This window comes from Neovison vison, chromosome 5, assembly GCF_020171115.1.
Source record: "Neovison vison isolate M4711 chromosome 5, ASM_NN_V1, whole genome shotgun sequence".
Classification (NCBI taxonomy): Eukaryota; Metazoa; Chordata; class Mammalia; order Carnivora; family Mustelidae; genus Neogale; species Neogale vison.
In genome coordinates this window covers 92662251-92682411 of record NC_058095.1, presented here as the reverse complement: position 1 = coordinate 92682411, position 20161 = coordinate 92662251, and the positions used below count along the sequence as shown (strand labels likewise).

At 42.5% G+C, this 20161-nt stretch overlaps 1 protein-coding gene across 2 annotated transcripts in view; it reads left to right on the top strand.

Moving 5' to 3' along the window:
* Positions 1 to 20161, top strand: part of FLT1 (fms related receptor tyrosine kinase 1) — a 177184-nt gene that overhangs the window by 69244 nt on the left and 87779 nt on the right. For both annotated transcript variants that reach the window (XM_044249518.1, XM_044249519.1), the window contains exon 11: positions 14285 to 14399. In XM_044249518.1, coding sequence (XP_044105453.1) covers positions 14285 to 14399 — 115 coding nt within the window. The remainder of the gene's footprint in view (positions 1 to 14284; positions 14400 to 20161) is intronic.

Sequence of the window (20161 nt, the reverse complement as noted above, 5' to 3'; positions counted from 1 at the left end):
CCACATTTTCTTCAGGGCTGAGCTGGACTACCTTTGCTGGTCTTGGTCCAACCCTCTAAGCAGAAGTATCATTCTTTGCCCAGTTAGTCCTAAAGCCTTGCAGGCTTTATTTGATCTTTCGCCAATGAGCTCCTTCAGAATGCCAAAAAATGTCATTGGATTCTCTGCTCATGGCAGGTGAAGTGGGGTGAAGGGTATCCTGTATTACTTTCTTAGCTAAACTGGTGGATTTGCTAAGAAAAAACCCGATAGGCGTACATGGAATTTCAAGGGACTGCATCCGGAACTCTAAAGCCGGTCAGATCTGGAACCTCAAATAGTTACATGCTTGAGAAGTTTCATGGGATATAATCATCCCTGCCACACAATTTGACATCCCATTCCTGCACTCCCTTCCTCTGCCCAGCAGTGGACTGGGGATTGGGTCTAGGGAAAGCCGAATGCTCCAGGACCAACTGTGGTTTGCTGGGCTTCTTTGGGGGAAGTGGGGTGGGAGGTAGCCTACAAAATAAAGGCAGGCAGAGGCCTCGAGGAACTCGGAGAAGGCCTTGCTTAATTGCATCCCTCTATTGTTTACATCAGCAAATTAGCAAAGAAAGGAAGGCCTGAATCATTAGGGATGTGTGAGGGATAGATCATCTGAGAGAAACGTAATTTTACATACCCCACTGATGCACAAAACTAACAGGACCAAAACAAAACAATTGTTAACGGTAGTTAATTAGAAATGTACTCAAGGACTTAATTGACTGCCAGCATGAATGTCTGTTATTCTTTTTTTTCCTGAAACAATTTTATGTCCCCTATTCTACTGTCTACGAAATGAAAGTGTTAACAGTGTAAGCATTTAAAAAGTCAACATTTCCTGGGGGGGCTAAACGTAGATCCAACGTCAGAGGGAAGCATAATTTAAGAAGACCTCTTCTTCTGGAAATATCACGAACTGTGTGTTTTGAATATTTATCACTTTCCTCCTAAGGGTACATATAATTTGTATCCACGTGTCTCTTGACATATTTTCTGTGCGGGGTACCTAGGGGTCTGTGGATCCAAACCAGACATGATATAGAGAATTTTAATTCGCCATATGCAAAACCTTGAATCAAAATGGGGACTTTTTAGTCCCCATTAGTCCCTTTAGCAGGACTTTGAGCTTGAACAAACAAGCTCAACAAAATCTGGCCATCTTCTCCAGGAGGCTTTCATCACAAACAGAACGTGAATGTTCACGTACTAATGAGAAACTTCTTGCTTTCTGTTCTGTAATTGCTGGATGAGGAAGTCCAGGCTGCCCAATGTGAATATTTGGACGCGGGCCCTTATTAATATTTCATACAAAGTCCTGAGAACAGAGCGTGAGTTCATTTGCCAAATGCCTCCCTGCCACTTTTCTCTGCTTTGTGAGATTTGCCTCTTTTTCCCACTCCTCATGGTAATACAGCGAGTCTGAGGAATAATTGTTTCTAATGAATTAACTGTCTCCTGTAATTGCTATCAAACATTTCATTGTGTGTTTAAATTAAACCAAAAGGCTGAGTCATAGGAATGGTTTTTATAGGAATCTTTTGAGTGAAATTCAGTGTTGCTTCCCAGGATTAGGAATGCTAGAAGGTAATGACACGTGGTTTGGGAAGATTCCTTAAAGAGGATCGGCAGAACTTCTCACATTTTTCTATGGCCATATTCACAGATTTCTAAAAAGTCAAATGGACATTTTCATGACTAAATCTAGAACCTAATGTCCAAACACAGAACTTTAGATAATGGAGAAATAGGACAAATCACTTATAAAACATGCACCTGTTCTTGGAAATCTACATTTTAGTTACATCTTGACGTAGTAGACTGCCCTCTCCACCCCGCCCACGTTGCTGTAGCACAAAGAATAAAATCGGTAGACTGTTTCCTGAAATGTGAACTCTGGTCTGTGGTTTTGATGTAACCTCATTGCCTTTTAAAGGGCCTGGTGCATTGAGAAGATAGAAAGGATGTAATGGATTTAGACCATGGCCTGCTGGTGCCTTATAAGCACTTCAAGTCATTAGAACTTGTTTCTTCATACTTTCTCTCGAAGCTTCGGGGGGTGTCTTACCACCTTGAACGCCACTGTCTACGTAATGATAACCAATGTAATCAATGAGCCCTTCCTAATGTCAAAGTGTCACCCCTTTCTATATACTATCCCTAATCTGTACAATGTTCCAGAATGGACATAATTTCCCCATTACGAGACTGAAGCTCAGTTATTTCTCAGGTGTCTTCAGATCATGAAATAAGAGAGGCTCAGTAGGTTGGCATTTTTCCCTTGGTGTCCGACAGGTTTTTTCCCTTGGTGTCCGACAGGACTCCTATAAGTGCACACCTGTGCTTTCCTAGAGGAAGGCACAGAAATCCTTGGGGGATGGGTTCGGGGAGGCTCTAGTCTCTGGGTTTACTCTTGTCACCAGTGATCGTGCAGAGTCCGCCTGTTAAATTAGTTGCCCTGAGGATGGGAGGGGAGAGAAGAAAGAGCAGCTGGGAGCATTCAACTCAGATTTCACAATTACTTTGGGAAATGGTGGTGAGCTGCACTGGTTTAGGCCCCAGACCTGCAGGTAGGAATAGCACCTTTGAGGGGGTATAAACCCCAATGGGATGAACAGGTCTAAATACAACCAACCTGAGGAGGGTGGCAAGTCAGTCAGTCAGTTGGGCGCTTGTGCTGGGTGGCACTGTTCCTCTCTGTGACTTTCTCACCTTGCAGGTGTATTTGGTCTCTTGCCAGAAGTCCCGTTCCCTCCTCTGTTGTTCAGGATTATTTTTCTGGATCAGGGTTCAGCGAGCACTCAGTGCTCAGGGGCTCACAAAGCTGTGGATTTTTGCAGGAGGTACAGGGGAACAAAGGAGATGAAGAATGGGTGGGGGTTCAGGGACAAAAGAAAATGAAGGAGAAAGCTTGACTTTATGGTTGACGAGTAAATTACAGGGAGGACCTGGGCACCTCCACAGGCCTCGACCTAGTCACCGTGAATGCTTTATTCACTCAGAATTAGGGAATTATGGAATCTTCGAGATGAAGAAGAGCTTGTTCTATAAAGGAGAAACTGACTCAAAGATAAATAATTATCCCTCACCTCAGGGCTAGGTAACGGCAAGCCCAGGACTAGACCCGCGTCTCTGGTTGCCTGTTGATTATTCCTCTTCATTCTTATTTCCACTATAACACTGCTTTGAGTCTCTGCAGGAGGTGCCCTGTAATCTGGATAAATAAATGAGCCATCATGGTTGCCGTGGATGTAAGGTGGGGAGTACTGCAGTTTAGAGGAAACTCTGTAGAAGAAATAAGATCTGAGTCCTAAAGATGATGGGTAGGTTCTAGAAGAGCAAATGGAAAGGAACAGAGATGTTGTGGCAGAGTGATGTGGGGACAAGGATGGGTCGAAGAGTTGAAAGGGACATGCTTGGGGCGCCTGGGTGGCTCAGTGGGTTAAGCCGCTGCCTTCGGCTCAGGTCATGATCTCAGGGTCCTGGGATCGAGTCCCGCATCGGGCTCTCTGCTCAGTGGGGAGCCTGCTTCCTCCTCTCTCTCTCTGCCTGCCTCTCTGCCTACTTGTAATCTCTCTCTGTCAAATAAATAAATAAAATCTTTAAAAAAAAAAAAAAAAGAAAGGGACATGCTTGAAGAGGACCTGGGCTGGCTCCTCAGATCTGGCCTGAGAAAAATTAAAACCAAAAATTGGAAATGTAGGTATGGACCCGTTGTGGAATCATTCAAATGAGGGCTCAATGGATGAGACGGCCGTTCATTCTACTTCCGCCCACCTTCCTGGCTGATGCGTGGCTGTTCTGCATCTGCTGCCCGTAAGCCCACCCTGTCACTTGCCTGTGGAGACATAGACTTTCCCAAGCTCACTGTTGGTGGTTTTACTCCTATAGCCCAAGTCTTTGGCATGTGTCATGTGCCATGTGTCCCTGAAACTCTGTCCTGCATATCTGAAAATCAAAGCCTCAGAATCTAAGAACTTGGATTTTCACTTGAGCTCATAAAAAAAATGATCTGGGGGTGGGGGTCGGCCCCTGGGTGTCTCAATTGGTTAAGCATCAGCCTTCCACTCAGGTCCTGATCTGGGAGTTCTGGGACTGAACCCACACTGGGCTCTGTGCTTAGCAGCGAGTCTGCTTCTCCCTCTCCCTCTGCCTCTCCCCCGCACCCCTGCTCACGTGCATGCGCACACATCCTGTCTCTCTCAAATAAATAAAATCTTTAAAAATAAATAAATAGATTAAAAATTTTGAAAATGATCTGGGTGTATGTTATCCCATTTCCTGAGGCTTTTAATGTTCCATATGCCTTGTCTTCCTCATGGAACATTATGTAAGGAGATCACTGATGGCTCCCTTATTGAGAAATTCTCTCACGTGAAAAAGCCTTTGGTGAGGTAAGGTGAGGAAAACAAGAATGGATGTTTAGAGACTGCTTAGAGCCAAACAGAAGGTTATGTCCCAAAGAAGATCCTATGGCCTGGGATTTCTATTTTTCTTTCTTTTATAGCTGAAAATTATTGAGCATGTCTCTACAGGACATTATTGTCTGATTTAATTGTCACAGAACTTCAATGACGCAGATCCTGGGATGATTACCTTTAGAGAAAATTTAAGTACCTTGTTAGGAAACCAGCCCTGATTGGGACGTGTCATAGTGGCCTCTCACTCATCATCTACCAAGTCCGTCATTTTCCCTCCCAGCATTGGCTCTGGAACAACTAACTTAGACCTTAACTTGAATAATTTGGGGACAAAGGCTCATGATCCAGAAAGCAAATGTGTTTCGTGAGGCTTGTGTAAATGACATCAAGAAGCAATTTTAAAAAGGTGTTAGAATGCAGAAATATCTAGCCTCGAGTTTAAGGTCCTGGGCTCTGAAGCCTGAATCCTGCCTCCACCTACCACCATCAGCTAGCTTGTGGGTCAAAGAAATGACCTCTGGGTGTACAAGTTTCCAGTCCTACGTGGTAAAGAGAGAAATCGCACTGACAATCGTAGGCCGTTAGGCGGACTAAATGAGCTAATTATTATACACGAAGTATTTAGCTCCCTGGCTGGTACATTGCAAGCACTACATTTGTTTGCTGGAACTTGCCCAGTATTTTTAGGTCACTCTAGGATTGCCCACTGCAAAGCAGCTTCCCTCTGAGGTGGCATCATACAAACAATGTGTGTATCCTGTCTATCCTGTGAAAGCTGATCATGGTGACAAAAAAGGAAACATGCTTGCATCTTAATTTTTTTTCAAAGATTTATTTATTTGAGGTGGGGGGAAGGGAAGAAGGGCAGAGGAAGAGGGAGAGAGAATTTCAAGCAGACTCTGCATGGAGCGCAGAGCCTGTCCCTGGGCTCGATCTCCAGATCCTGAGATCATGACCTGAGCTGAAACCAAGAGTCAGACACTTAACTGACTGAGCCACCCATTGACCCTGTGTTTGCATATTTAGACAGGTCTTCTGACTATGGTGATTTACTCCAAAGAGATTAAGATGGGACCAGAAAGGTAGAATTTTCAGATTTTTAAGGAAATTAGAGGAGCTATAATATCCTGAATCTATTTGTATTTGAGAACTCTACCTCAGCATTCAAATGTGCATTGACCCAACTCTTGTCCAGTGATGGTCACATATGGGCTCTTGACATCTTGCTTGCGCTCAATTACATTCTGACATTTTTCAGATATTTTGATACATGAGCATGTATTTGACTTGTCTCTTCGATAAATGTATATGTTCCTTAATAACAGAAGGAACTGAATGCGCTACTTCTTTTGGAGGACATGATTTTACTTCCTAAGTGGAATATGTATGAATGTGTATTAGCATCGTTAAATGGCGCTGAGGATCATGAGCCCACATTTTGGCCTACCCTTGAGGAAAGGAGGGGATGATTGCTGGTTGGTTTTCTGTTCCCTGTTAGACCAGAAGGTGCTTCTCCATGTGTGAACATCATTGCCTAAGTTGAAATTGCCCGTGACTCTCAGTTTGTCAGATACGGATGATGCTGTGCAGAGCAGGTCCAGGTCCCAGTCAGACCCTCTGTCTGCCTTAGTACTCCTCACTGTAAATAGACAGGCCATGCTGGCGGTGACATAGTGCTTCACTGAAGGGAGATGTGTGAGGTCATTTGAGGGTCAGTAGTGTTCCTTTTTCAGCAAGTGGGAGGTAAATGATAGATGGTGGGTTGACACCTGACATGGGGTTGAATCCACATCTAGTCAGGCCATTGTCAGGATTCACTCTTCTCATCAGTCAACTGAGCGAGAGATGGGGATGCTCCTCCTCTGTTGACCAGGTGGCTGGGCTAGGCCTGAAAGTTATAATAGTGAACAAGACACAGGCCCTGCTTTTTTTTTTTTTTTTTAATTAACATATAATGTATTATTAGCCCCAGGGGTACAGGTCTGTGAATCATCAGGCTTACACAATTCATAGCACTCACCATAGCACACACCCTCCCCAATGTCCATAACGCAACCGTCCTATCCCTACCCCCTACCCCCAGCAACCTTCAATTTGTTTCCTGAGATTAAGAGTCTCTTATGGTTTTTCTCCCTCCCCGGTCCCATCTTGTTTCATTTTATCACCTCCCTACCCCCACCGACCCCTGACCCTGCATCTCAAAATTCCTCGTATCAGAGAGATCATACGATAATTGTCTTTCTCTGATTGACTTATTTCACTTAGCACAACACCATCCAGTTCCATCCATGTTGTTGCAAATGGCAACATTTCATGAGGTTTTTGATGGCTGCATAGTATTCCATTGTGTGTGTGTGTGTGTGTGTGTGTGTGTACACACATTCATACATACATACATATATATACCACATCTTCTTGATCCATTCATCTGTTGATGGACATCTAGGTTCTTTCCATAGTTTGGCTCTTGTGCCACTGCTGCTATAAACATTTGGGTGCACGTCACAGGCCCTGCTCTTAGATAGCTCTCTATCTAGTGAGATAATAAAATGACAACTTACATTATCAATCCATCTACAGTCTGTTGGGCACTGTGCTAAGCACATTATGTAAATTAACTTATTTAGTGTCACCGTGATGTTCACCATTATTGACAGGAAAAGACTCTTCCATAAACTATTTCCCTTCTGTTTGTCTTTTAACTCCTATTATAATAACTAGTAAGACATGGTAACATGGAGTTACTTCTTCCGAGTTGGCAATGTTAAGAACACATTCATTTCCCAAAGAATTTGAGGCAGTTCACAAAGAGTACAATAAATAATTCAGCAAATCTGAATGAAAGGAGAAAATGTGGTAAGGCTAGTACAGAGATATGGCCCATATGTTTTTACTTTCTAGTTGTCGAGAGAGACAGACACATGAAATAGACATTTGTGAGCTGAAAGGGGCACATCAAATAAAAACAAATCAAGATTTCAGGGAACTAAAATCCAAGAAAAATTATATCTCCTGTCATAATCCTTGGGATATAGCATATCCTATACACAAATTCCTGAACCACATTTCCACTATAGCAAGTGTCACGGGACAGGAAATCGTCACATCCCTTGGAGTTGATCAGTGGCCTAACACCAAAGCCGAATTTATTAAAAGTGAAATGATCCAGGGTGCTTGGGTGGCACAGTGAGTTAAGCGTCCAACTCTTGATTTTGGCTCAGGTCGTGATCTCAGGGTTGTGAGGTGGAGCCTGGCAGTGGGCTCCACACTTAGCACAGAGTCAACCTGAGAGCCCCCTCCCTCCGCCCCTCCCCCGCTTGTGTGCACATACGTGCTCCCTCTCTCAAATAAATAAATCTTTAACCAAAGCTCTATTTCAGAACTACTCAAAGGATTGAAAAGACTGTAAGTCCTCTGAGCAATTTCCTGTGACTATTTCTCGCACAGTTGGGCTTTTGCTTGTCCAGGCTTACAGAACTGGGAAGTTGTAAAACTATGATTTGAACACAGGTCAGGCTAGGTCTGTGTTCTTAATGCCAAACTGTGATCACCCACCCACTCCCCCTGAAGGCTCGCTCACATTTCAGCCTTGACAGCAATATAATAAGCCATGTGTTCTCTTCCTTTCCATGACAACAAAATGTAGCCATAGCTTGAGATATCTAGAGTTAACACCCCAAGACTCCTTGAATGGGTTTAAGGATATTACTTGCAGCTCCTCTTGAGATTTCCCTGAAGAATTCTAGTTTATCAAATCACCCTTCCTCAGCTGATTAATCTTTCACTTAGAGGAAAAATGAATGAACAAAATAGGTGTTGGTGTGAAGACCCACATCTGGGTATGGCCAGTAACCCTGGTGACAGGGTTGCAAGGATGCCTTGGCTCTTGGCTCAGATTCTGTACAGGGCACAGGGGCAGAGTCCTGGATAGCTTGGGAGAGCGGAGGAAGGAAAGCAGAGGCTGGGAAGACAGGCCTTGTTCTGAGTGTGAATGGACCACGAGACCCTGGAGGGCAGGAAGCAGCACAGGCCAAGACACTCACGGAAAAGCTCTTATCGAAACAGAGGTGGCCAGGGCGCTGGATCACCTCCACCATTGTCCAAGGAGCTGACCCAGAGCCTTCAATCCCTGAAAAGCCTTCTCCACTCCCCGCTCTCCATTCAGACAAGAAGTAGTTTTCATTATGGGCTCTAAGGCGTCACAAGGTCTCTCGGTGCACAAGGGAGTCACTGATCCAGGATCCCCTCATTGTGACCCTGTGACCAACCCGTAGGCCCAGGCCCTTTTCCTGAGGCAGAAGGAGCAGGAACTATTCTGTCTAAACACTCCTTCCAACTCCACACCTTTTTCTGCCAGCGTCCCCTCCCCTATATTGTTTTATTTGTTTTGAGAGAACGTGAGAGGAGGGGAACAGAGAGTGTTTGCAGATTCTACTAATCTGATGGCTCAGGCCCACTGTCACTCATGTTTTGACACAACACCCATGGTAGCAGGGGAAAGTTTCCATCAGGCCCTTCTACACGATGGCTCACCATCATGGGGAACCAGCCCCGCCGTGCCCTCTGGCAGGCTGCCAGGTAGCCCTTTTTTTTTTTTTTTCCCCTTTCTAGTTTTTTTAAAGACATTTTACAGCCTTGATTTGCTTTTTATTATGGCTCTCCCTCTTTGTTTCCTAACTTGAAATGATTCAGTATTCTGTACAAACAGATTCTAATCAGAGTTAGCACGTGCAGTCAAATCCCATTAAACAGATAAGCAGAGTCCCCACCAGAAGTGCTCAGATTTCATCATCCAAAATAGAAAAAAAAGGAGGGGGAGGTTAGGCTCTGTCGTGAGACTTTGTAGAGATTTCGAGAGCCTCTTTTCCAGGTAAATGTGCTTTCATTGTAAATCGATATAGACCTTCATTCCCAGGCATGGCTCAGTCTCAAGTAGGTGGCCACTGGGTATTGGGTGCTTGGCTCACTGTGGTGCACCCCCACCCACCCCCACCCCAGAGGTCCTCTTTAAAGTCTGCTGCCTGCTACCAGTGTATTGGGGTTCATAATAAAACAGGCGAGCTTCATCCCAGAACACGTCCAGGGGTCGTGCCGATGCAAGGAAGTTACAGGGAAAGACAAAGATTATGATAGAAGTTGGATTTGTTATTTCATTGCAAGATTTTTTAAAATGATAAAATTCCAAGAGTTCCTATAGTTTTAGCATCAAGACATCCTGATGATCCAAACAAACCAGAATTTATGTCAAAAATGTAATTATAAAATATGCCCCTCCCTTTTCCCCTCCACCAAAGGACTGGGCGCCGCTTCTCCTCTTGAAAGCTAATTTTTCACTTTCTCTTGGTGTCTGACTTTGTACCAGTTTGATTCAGAGGACTCCCAGAGATTTCCTCTAACCTGTGACTCTGAGCCAGATTCACTCTGTGCAGCATGATGATAAAGGTTTGGGACAGTTCCTTGGGAACAGAATTCATCGTGTGTGATGGGTTGAGTTCTGGTGTGGTAGAAAGAGTGGAGTGTATCTGGGTTCTGATGCCAGGTCTCCTGCTTTCTCTGTGAGTTTGAGCAAGGTATTTGTTTTTTTCTGAGTCTTGGTTTCCTTTACTGTAAAATAACTTTTGAAATGGGCATTATAATTCCTGCTTCACTGAAAGGGGACAGTGAGAATTAGTTGAACTGTGAGAATTAAATGTGTATGGCCCCTCCCCTCCCCACTCCAGTCCTGGCCTGGAACATTACTAGTAGCTCAGAAACAGCCAGTTTCCTTTAAGCCAACCAAGAGTCAGGCTTTAGCAGAACAGAAATATTGAAAGAAAGATCAGTTTAATATAATTTATTTATTACAGGATGAAAGGCGAGCCAGAAAAAAGAAAAAAAAAAAAACCTCTTTATCCTGAGATTCCACCTATGGAGTAGACCATCTAGTATTTGCTAGAAATCATTTAAAAAATGAGAAGTCTTACTGGATATCTTGAGGAAATGTGGGTATCCTAACAGGCACTAAACAGATGGTCAGTTTCCAGAAAGGCTCAGTGAAGTGTTGAACCTTTCTAGAATGCTGCTTCAAAGAATACACAGACACTAACCATCAGTGGCTGAAGCTCACCCAGCTGGAAGTTTCCTTCTGATTCCACCAGAAGCAACCACCCACCCTCTAAAGAAAAGAAAGTGTGAGCTCTGCCTTTGAAGTAGGGGGAGGGGAGAGGAAGGCAGGAGGACTGAACAGAGTCTGAAAATCAGAATTGTTCAAAGCCAGCACTAAGTAAAAGCACAGGGGGAACACAGAAGGTTACCTGTAAAAGGGATCCAAAGGATTTATGAAGGTGAGTGGGAACCAGGTTCAGAGATTAGGATGCCAAAGGGAGCTCTAATTTAAATGGTAATTGTGCAGCGTGCACTTGGGAGTGCTTAATACATTTTGGTGTGTGAGGAGAGTTGCTTGCCATATTTTGGAAGGAAGTTTTATTACAGAAAGGGCTTAAAAAAAAAAAAAAAGGCATTAACTCCCCAGTGCAATAATAGAATTGGTGTAGTGACTGTTTGAGAAGCCTTTTTCTCCTATATGCAAAGAAGCACTGAAGTGTAATAATCTCTCGTATGTGAGGATAGTACATGGATATTATGTTGCATGTAGTGTAAGGGTTAATGCACAGATTCTGGAATGAGCCAGAACTGGTGACAAATTCTGCCTCTGCCATTTACTAGCTGTTTAACCTTGGGTAATTTACTCAACCTCTCTAGTCTTTAATTTCCCTGTTCCTTAAAGGGAGGGGGCGGTGATAGTACCTACTTTTTAGGTGGTTATGTGGATTAGTGAGATAGAGAATTTAAATCACTTATTCTGATGCTTAGCATGTAGGAAATACCATTCTAGGAGAGTATAATATTGCATGGTGTAGATTACAATGATTCTAGCCCACGGCTGGTTAGCTTCTCTGTGAGGACCCCAGTCAAGATGGTGGCTTTGACCTCAGGGTTGGCTCTGCCTCTGTCTGTGGCCCAGGCTGCCATTATCTGTCTTTCCTCACAGAGGAGACAAATATTTATGATTGTGAAGGGAATAGGGCAAATCCATCATGACTACAGGAAAAATCAACCCAGCGTCGTCCGTCTGTGGAGGGTGGCATTTTCCCATTACGTGTGGAAAGCAGCAGCCTGGCTGCTTAGACCCAAGTCCCACAGACAGCTCCTACCTGGGGTTTAACTGACACATCACATGTAGGGTCTCAGTGTTGGATATACAATTGGCTGTTTTGTTTTAACGTGTTTATTATCAATTCTAGTCCAAAACTAATTTGTTTCAACTCCAGGGCAATTGACAAGATGACATGGAGTACACCCTAACCCCGGAAATTTTTTGCGTCTCAATGGTTATAAATACCTCCTTGCTATTGTATTTGACGCGCTGTATGCAAATGGAGGTAGGAGTCCGAAAGCTCATTAGGCAAGGGACAGAGGCTTGGAGCATGAAGAGGACCAAGTGGAGCTAAAGCTGATAACGGTGGCCTTGTCCAGAATAGTGCCTGGGAGCTTTCTTATCTCCCTTTGGCAGGAGGTGCTGTGGGCTTCCTGTGCGAAATCAGGAGTGAACGCTGCTTTCCTCTTGTTGTTCGGCTTCCTCCCCCCTCAAGACGGTTCCCAGCACAGTGATTATCTTTGCATCTTCAAACATGGCACAATCTACTTCCTTAAGAGCTTGATGTATTCTTAAGGCTTAGGCAAATTCCCCTCCCCCTAAATCTCTTTTCAAGTGCTGTTATATAGTCAGGCTCCTAAATGACATTCTATTTTTATGGTTCCAATTACAAAGAGGGAAAAGAAAAAAAAAAAACACAAAAAAACAAAAAACAGTCCCCAAATTAGAAAATGGCCACAGACTCTGTCCTTTGCACTGGGAGGACCTTGCCTTGAGTCTACCGTATAGCTTCCATACTAGGGTTTTTGCCACCAGCGGCCGCCCCTCGGGGTGGAGGGGTGGGGATCAGAGGCAGACAGCCCCTCATGAACTTGGGCAGCAGACTGCACTTCCCTCGGAAAATGCCTAGACTCATTGTACTCCAACATATTTCTTTGCCTTTCCTGCAGACCAAGCATATGCAATTAAGATCTCTGAGGCATCCGTTTATCTTTTTCACTTCTGTGGTGGGGAAAAGAACACAATTAAAAGCATCTTTTCCAGATACGAGAGAACCTCAGCTGTTTGACAGCACAAGGCCAAGTACACACACATGTGTCCCATACAGGTGTGCACATGTGTAATAAACCCCATCTACATGTAAGGCATATGTGAGCTGATATATACGCGTCCTGAGTGTGTGTGAAGGATGGGAGGTCAAACGGAGGTTCAAGGCATGGATGGAACAGTCCAGAGAACAGACAATGAAAAACAGCAGAATGACTTAGGATTGCAATAGCATTACAATGTTTCAAGTGAAGGAGACAGAATATAATTTCTCTTGGGTTCATTTTCCTCTGCTAATCAATAACAGTTTAGACGTTCACTTATTTTACCTGATGACTGGAAAGAATATCTATAGAAATTGCATAAATTCCTTAAGGAATAGCCAGTCCCTATTATTGTTTCTTAGTTTAAATTTTATAATCTAACTGTAAAAGGGAGACATTTTGCCAACATTTGGGGAAATCTGATATATGGAGCGGGTACAATGAGGTGTCATAATGGCATTGTTGTCATCTTGGAAAATGTGCATTCTTTTAGAGATACGCGCTGACGTATGTCAGGGTGACATGACATCTGAGATTTGCTTCCTCGACTTACTTTGCTATCATCTTATGTAAATCACGATAGCCATTGGCTGCCTAGGATCAACTGCTTGCTCTCTCTGGAAAGTGGGCTGTGAAATCCCTCTTGGTTTGAAAATCCCCATAATCTGACCATGACAAATACTCATGAGAGCCCAGAAGGCTCTCTCTGTTCACCACAAATTCTACGGAGGAAATGAACTATGAATGGCCCTGAGTGTCAGACAAGCACGCCTGGGCTTTAAGAAGTTCAGTACAGTTGCTGGAGCTTTGGGAGCAAAAAGGATTCCACTAAAAACCAGTACATTCAGAGTTTGGTCTGGAAGCAACTTTGTAGGTGTTGAGATTAATAACTATTTCCACCAAAATTTGAGTCATAATCCATATGAAAACAGAAGCTTGCTGAAAAGAATGGGTATTTGAGAGAACATGCCAACTTCTCTCTTTAAAATGTACTCTACCAGCTAGTTTTATATAATAAGAGATCTAGTGGACTTTTAGAAACAGAAAAGATCATTTTACAATTAAACACTTAAGGTCTGAGCAGTTAAAGGGCTTCTCATGATATCCCAAAACTTGGAAAGAAACAGACAGAATGTAGTAACTGCTTCATGCTGTGTGTTTCCATATACACTTGATCAGCCCTGGAAAAAATTAGCTGTATAATGGAATATTCTGATTAAAAGCCGACTTTTTATAGATGTGAAATGCTATTATTTCCTCGAGATTTCCATTCATTAACATAACATCCCCCCATCTCGTGTTCACATGTTTCCTCCACTAGGAACTAATTAAAATCTAGATATTAAATTTCCTAATTTTTACTTAGTATTTAACCTTTAGAACAGGAAGGATATATGGAGATACACTGATGTGGGCTGCTTTCAGAGCAAGCAAAATATATTTTCTATTTCTAAGTTGTGGAGATGACTCTGCAGGGAAAAACCTAAGGAATAGAAGAAAGCATGTCTTGCTATCTTTCGTATCTCAGGACTTACCAGTGACTTTTATTTCACCTGTCACCGTGGACCCTGCTACAAAACAACATCATGATAAATTTTTTTTTTTTTTTAAAGGTATGACTTCTGCTCCAATAATGAAGAGTCCCTAATCCTGGATCCTGACAGCAACCTAGGAAACAGGATCGAGAGCATCACTCAGCGGACGGCAGTAATAGAAGGAAAGAATAAGGTATTGTCTGCAAAAATAAAAGTCTGGCATATTTATTTTATTTTTCAAGATTTTATTTATTTGTGAGTGAGAGCATGAATAGGGGGAGGGGCAAAGGGAGAGGGAGGGAGAGAGAGAAGCAGACTCGATCCCAGGACCCGAAGATCATGACCTGAGCTTAGCCGACTAAGAGAGATGCTTTGCCGACTGAGCCACCCAGGTACCCCTGGAATATTTATTTTAAAAACACACACTTTGCTTCCAGTTCTGGGTTCACTAGAACCAGAAGTAATTGAAATGCTCAAACAAAAATTAGGGAGAGAAGACAGATCTGAGAGGTGTCTTTGTGGTCTTTTCCAACGGCCCACCAGTTCCCAAGGCTTGAGTACTAGGTCCTAATGGATTCAGCCCTGGCTGAATATCAGGATACTCCACCAATTATTATGACGCTTGAATCTCTGGAGTAGAGCTTGGGGTTCATGAAAGTTCCTGGGGAGGGAACTTTCTAGCACAAACCCAGGACTGAGAATCTCTGATATACTTAAAGTAGGGTGTCGATAAGCAAAAGCTAGTATAAGACTTAGGGTTAAACTGGAATGTTTTCCATCTCACCAAATAGCTTGTTTTCCCTCTGTCTTTGCAAGGGCAAAGCCTAAGTCAGGGTAGGCAAAACCCATACAGTGTATCAGGTTTCTGTGACCTAAGGAATACAAATCAAAAGCACAATGAGATCTCGCCTGACACCTGTTGGAATGGCCATTGTCAAAAAGATAAGAAGTCATAAGTACGGGCGAGGGTGTGGAGGGAAACTTTGTGCACTGTTGGTGGGTTGTAAATTTATACAACTGTTATGAAAAACATGGAGGTTTTTGGAGGTCCCTCCAAAAACTAAAAGTAGAACTACCTTAGAACCCAGCTATTCTCCTTCTGAGTATATATCCAAAGAAAAGAAAAATACGAACTCAAAATTATCTGCACCTTCATGTTCATAGCAGCACTATTTATAATAGCCAAGTTATGGAAGCAACTTAAGTGCCCATTGAATGAATGAATGATGGATGAATGAATGAATGGAGAATGTATGGTATATATACACACACAATGTAATATGACTCAGTCACAAGAAAGAATGAAATCTTGCCATTTGTGACATGGATGGACTTTAAGGGCATTATGTTAAGTGAAAGAAAGACAAATACCATACGATCTCACTTATATGTGGTATCTAAAAGAAACAAACCCCCAAGCTTATAGGTTACAGAGCACAGCTTTGTGGTTGCCAGAGGCAGGGGGTGTAAGGGTTGTGAAAAATAAGTGAGAGGGGTCGAAAAGTACAAAGTTTCAGTTATAAAATAACTAAGTCCTGGGGATTATTGTACAACATGGTGAATATAGTTAATATTACTGAATTGCATATATGAAAGTTTGCTAGGAAATAGATCTTAATAGTTCTCATCATAGGAAAAAAATTTGCTTTACTATGTGTGATGACAGATGTTAAATGGACTTATTGTGGTAACTGTATTGTAATATGTACAAATACTGAATCATTTATGCTGTCTCTACATTTGAAACTAACACAATGTTATATGTCAATTACACCTCAAGAGACTTCTAATCAGAGGGAAAAAAGGTTCCCTGACCTAATGGGGTCAAGCAGGCCTCTTTGCTAGTACTCCTTTCAGTGTTAAATAATTTTTATTGAGATATGATTGACATACAAAGAGCTGTACAAATTTAATGTGTACAGTTTAATAATGACTTTGGAGATAAATATATACTCATGAAACCATCGACACAGTCAGTGCTACAGACTTATCAATCACCTCCAAAAATGTCCTCCCACTGAATGTAGGAATGTGAATGAATCCATGATAACACATAGCAAAGGTATACAATACAGCATTCTTCACTACAAGTACTATGCTGAACAGTGGATCTCTAGGACTTACTCATCTAGCATCACTGAAACTTTGTACCCTTTGACCAATTTTGGAAGATTCAACTTAGCTTCTAGAAAAAGGTGCTAAGAACTGTGAAGCTCTGAGATTATACCCTGCTTTCAGGCTAAAAGGTAGCCCTGTCCCAATTGTAAGCTTGGTAGTTGAAGACCTGCTACTTACTGGTCAGATACAAGGACTTTATTACTCATAGCAAATCTCTCAGACTTCATGTTAGCCCTGGGCCTCTTGCCTCCGAGTGCCTGGGTAGAAACTGTACAGGTATTGGATTTGCACAGCAGCTGGGGACCCTGAACTTTGGGAACCTACTTTTTTTTTTTTTTTTTTACAATGGGTGGCCTTTAGTGCCCCTCTTGCCTGCCATTCATTCTCTGTTTCCCTGACCTCCACTGAGCCTTAGCTAATAGCTGATGCCTTGTGAACTGGACATACCTCGTGGACCTCAGACTTTTCTTTGGTTGAATTTGGGGGAAATACACTTTAAAATCTCCTATTATCAGGCACAGGGGTAGTGCTGCTTTAAAAAGTAAAAACCTTCCAACCCCCTGCCAAAATGTCTGTTTATATGTGCATAAGTTGACTCTGAGTGGCTCGGCTCGTTAGTATGGGTGCTATCTACTGGAGTGTGGTTATACTCATATTATCTGTGTATTCAGCTGTATTTTTTGCATTTGGAGGCAACAAAGCGGATGGCATCATTCCCCCCACCCCCCATGTCGGATTGAACAATGATGACAGATAACATCTGAATTCCTCGTTCTGTAAAACTTTTTGACATATGCTCATATCAACATCATTCTGGCCAGCCAGAGTGGCTATCTACTTTTTAAAGAAAAGAAAATCAGGGGTGATGAGAGGAATTTAAAGCCACACAGCCTAAATGTGGCAGACGAAAAACTCAAAGCAAAGTCTTCCTAGTCTCAAAGCCATGGCTCTACCAACTAGGAGCAGAGATTAAAGTGGTAATGATTTGCCTGGAAATATAAACAATCACTTGTCATGGATTTATGAAAAGTTTTTCTGACTACCGCAGTGGTTTACAGCTCTTGTTCTCTAATACAAATGAACAGTAGTTTGAAACGTCGCATGTTGGGTAACCACTGGCGAGAGCAGTTCAACAAAATCCTTAGGACAGAGGAAATTCTATGAACTTGAGAGTTTAATTCGAGTGACAGTACATGTTTTTCCAAGAAAGGAAATGCCTCGCAGTAGAAGGCAAGTTAGTTGTCACAGAACACTAGAAAACTTCAAGATGCCACTAAATGTCTGTTTGTTTTACCTTCTCCCGACCACATCAGGGAGATGTACTGTTAAATGCTGTATATTAACAAAGAATTTATGAACCTAATTCCAATGGTAAGTTTTGATTCCATTCTGGCTTCCTAGCCCCAGAAATTACAATAGAAAAGAAAGTAGAAAATGAAAAAGGCAGGCGAGGTTTCGGATTAGCCTGAAACAGAAAGTAGCAACCTGACTCCGTACAGAGTTACCTGGAAAGCACAGAGGGGGAGTGAAGTCACACAATCCGAGTGAGATAAGGAACTTCCTTGATTTTTTTTCCACACGGCTTGAAACGAGTTTATTGTCTTGTAATTTTGTAGTTATGCAAAGGTTTTAAACAGAGACCTCTAGACATAGTGGGCGCGTATGTCGGCCTGCAGCCAGGAGCCCTGGGTTCCAGCTCTGCCATTTCTGTCTTGTGTAACCACCTGCAGATGAGTCCCTCTCTCTGAACCTGTCCATCCTCCAAATGATGGCGCTCATAATCCTTGTCCTCCCCCATTTGCCCATTCTTGTAAGCATGATTGTCATCTATGCCCTAATGCAGTTCCCAGGCTGATTGTGATCAAATGCAATGAAGACTATTTGTTTGGGGCGCCTGGGTGGCTCAGTGGTTTAAGGCCTCTGCCTTCGGCTCAGGTCATGATCCCAGGGTCTTGGGATCGAGCCCCGCATCAGGCTCTTTGCTCAGTGGGAGCCTGCTTCCTCCTCTCTCTCTGCCTATTTGTGATCTCTCTGTCAAATAAATTAATTAATTAAATCTTTAAAAAAAAAGAACTTTGTTTGATAACTCTCTGCATTGAAAAGCTTTTAATACTGTTTCTCATCAAAGTTGATCTCTGTATATATCATGTATATGTGACATAGCCTCTTCGAAGCTGGAGCGGTAATAGATTCTCCTTATTCATTTCAAAGCCTAAATTTAGAAGCATTTACCACTTCTACAATTTGGGCATCTATTAATTTATCTGTGTACATAGGGAAAAATCTATGAAGATGACAGATGGGAGTTTGGCTGTTGCAGAATTATTAACAGTGGTCATGACTTTACAGTTAGTATTTTTTTAAAAGATTTTATTTATTTATTTGACAAGAGAGAGAGATCACAAGTAGGCAGAGAGGCAGAGGGAGAGAGCCAGTGGGAAGCAGGCTTCCCACTGAGCAGAGAGCCTGATGCAGGGCTCTATCCCAGGACCCTGAGATCATGACCTGAGCAGAAGGCAGAGGCTTAACCCACTGAGCCACCCAGGTGCCCCATGCTTTTACAATTAAAACTGCTTTTCTTTTCTGTCCATCTTTAGGAAGTATATTAAAGTCCCAGCTTAGACTCTAATGACTGTTTTAGCTACAGTCACATTGTTAGTCTGCACAGTGATGCCCCCCACAGATCAGGGGAATAGAGATCCCACTGGAAGCCTATTTCCTTTTTTTTTTTTTTTTTTTTTCTGGTTTTGTTGTTTTTGGTTTAACTCATAGAAGGGAGCAGAGGACAATAAAATTTAGTTTCCTCATTGGCAAGTTTTGGCCTCGATTTGTAAAAAATGAGTCATCAATTGGAGTTGCTAATAGCAAATGTGGAGTTTTAGTATTCTTTAATGGCGTTGCCAGACTATTGGGTTTGTAGCTATGGAGTAGGAAGTAGAAGGAACCCTGGGTTAGAAAAAACACTCAGGAAATACATATTACAGCATTCATTCTGTGAGGCGGGAGAATTGTGACAATTTTAATGCTTTAGCAGCGTTTCCATTGAAATCGTTCAGATGTTCCCTTGAGGAGTGTTAACATACAAGACCAATCCATGACAGAGGCCTTAAATCTAATGACAGAATTACATCTTGTGTCTCATTTCCCACACTCCTCAATTTTTTCAAATTCTCACGTTCTATTTTCCCATCACTTGGCTCAAAAATGTGCCACCCGAGGTTAATTTTAGTTTCTTCCATGACCTTTATAGATCTACTTTTATGTCCCCCTGACACACTTGAAAGGAAACGATATTAGAAACATCCCGAGATTAAAATCACGGGTCCATATTTAGACCTTTTAAAACTCGTTCTGGAAATTAGGCTGAATTACACATCATCCCCTCCATGCTCATCCGCGAGGATGAAACCACATTGTGGTAGGAAGTTACTAACGCTTAGGGAAAGGGAAGGAAGGAAGGGGTATGAATAACTTCCCAACTTACAGTACCTGACAACAGATTTCATCAGCATCCCTGGATCATACCAAAGAACCCGGAGAATGACTTTCAGGGTCTATTTCTAATATCTAAATCCCTGGGGTCCTGGCAGGGCAAGTCAAGGCACCCCCGAAGTATAGGTTCAGAGCTAAAAAACAACTATGGCAAATGAAAACTTCTAGAACAAAGACAAGCAGCCTGTACCAAAAGAAATCCTGGAGAATTTCTTTTGGTACACCTTCTAAATGATTATAATTTCAAATACATGTAACAACTCAAATTCTTGGCACTTCCTCTTTTAAAGTATGAAGTTAATATTTGGTGTTCCATCTGTAGGCTGTTTTCATTTTTCACTCTTT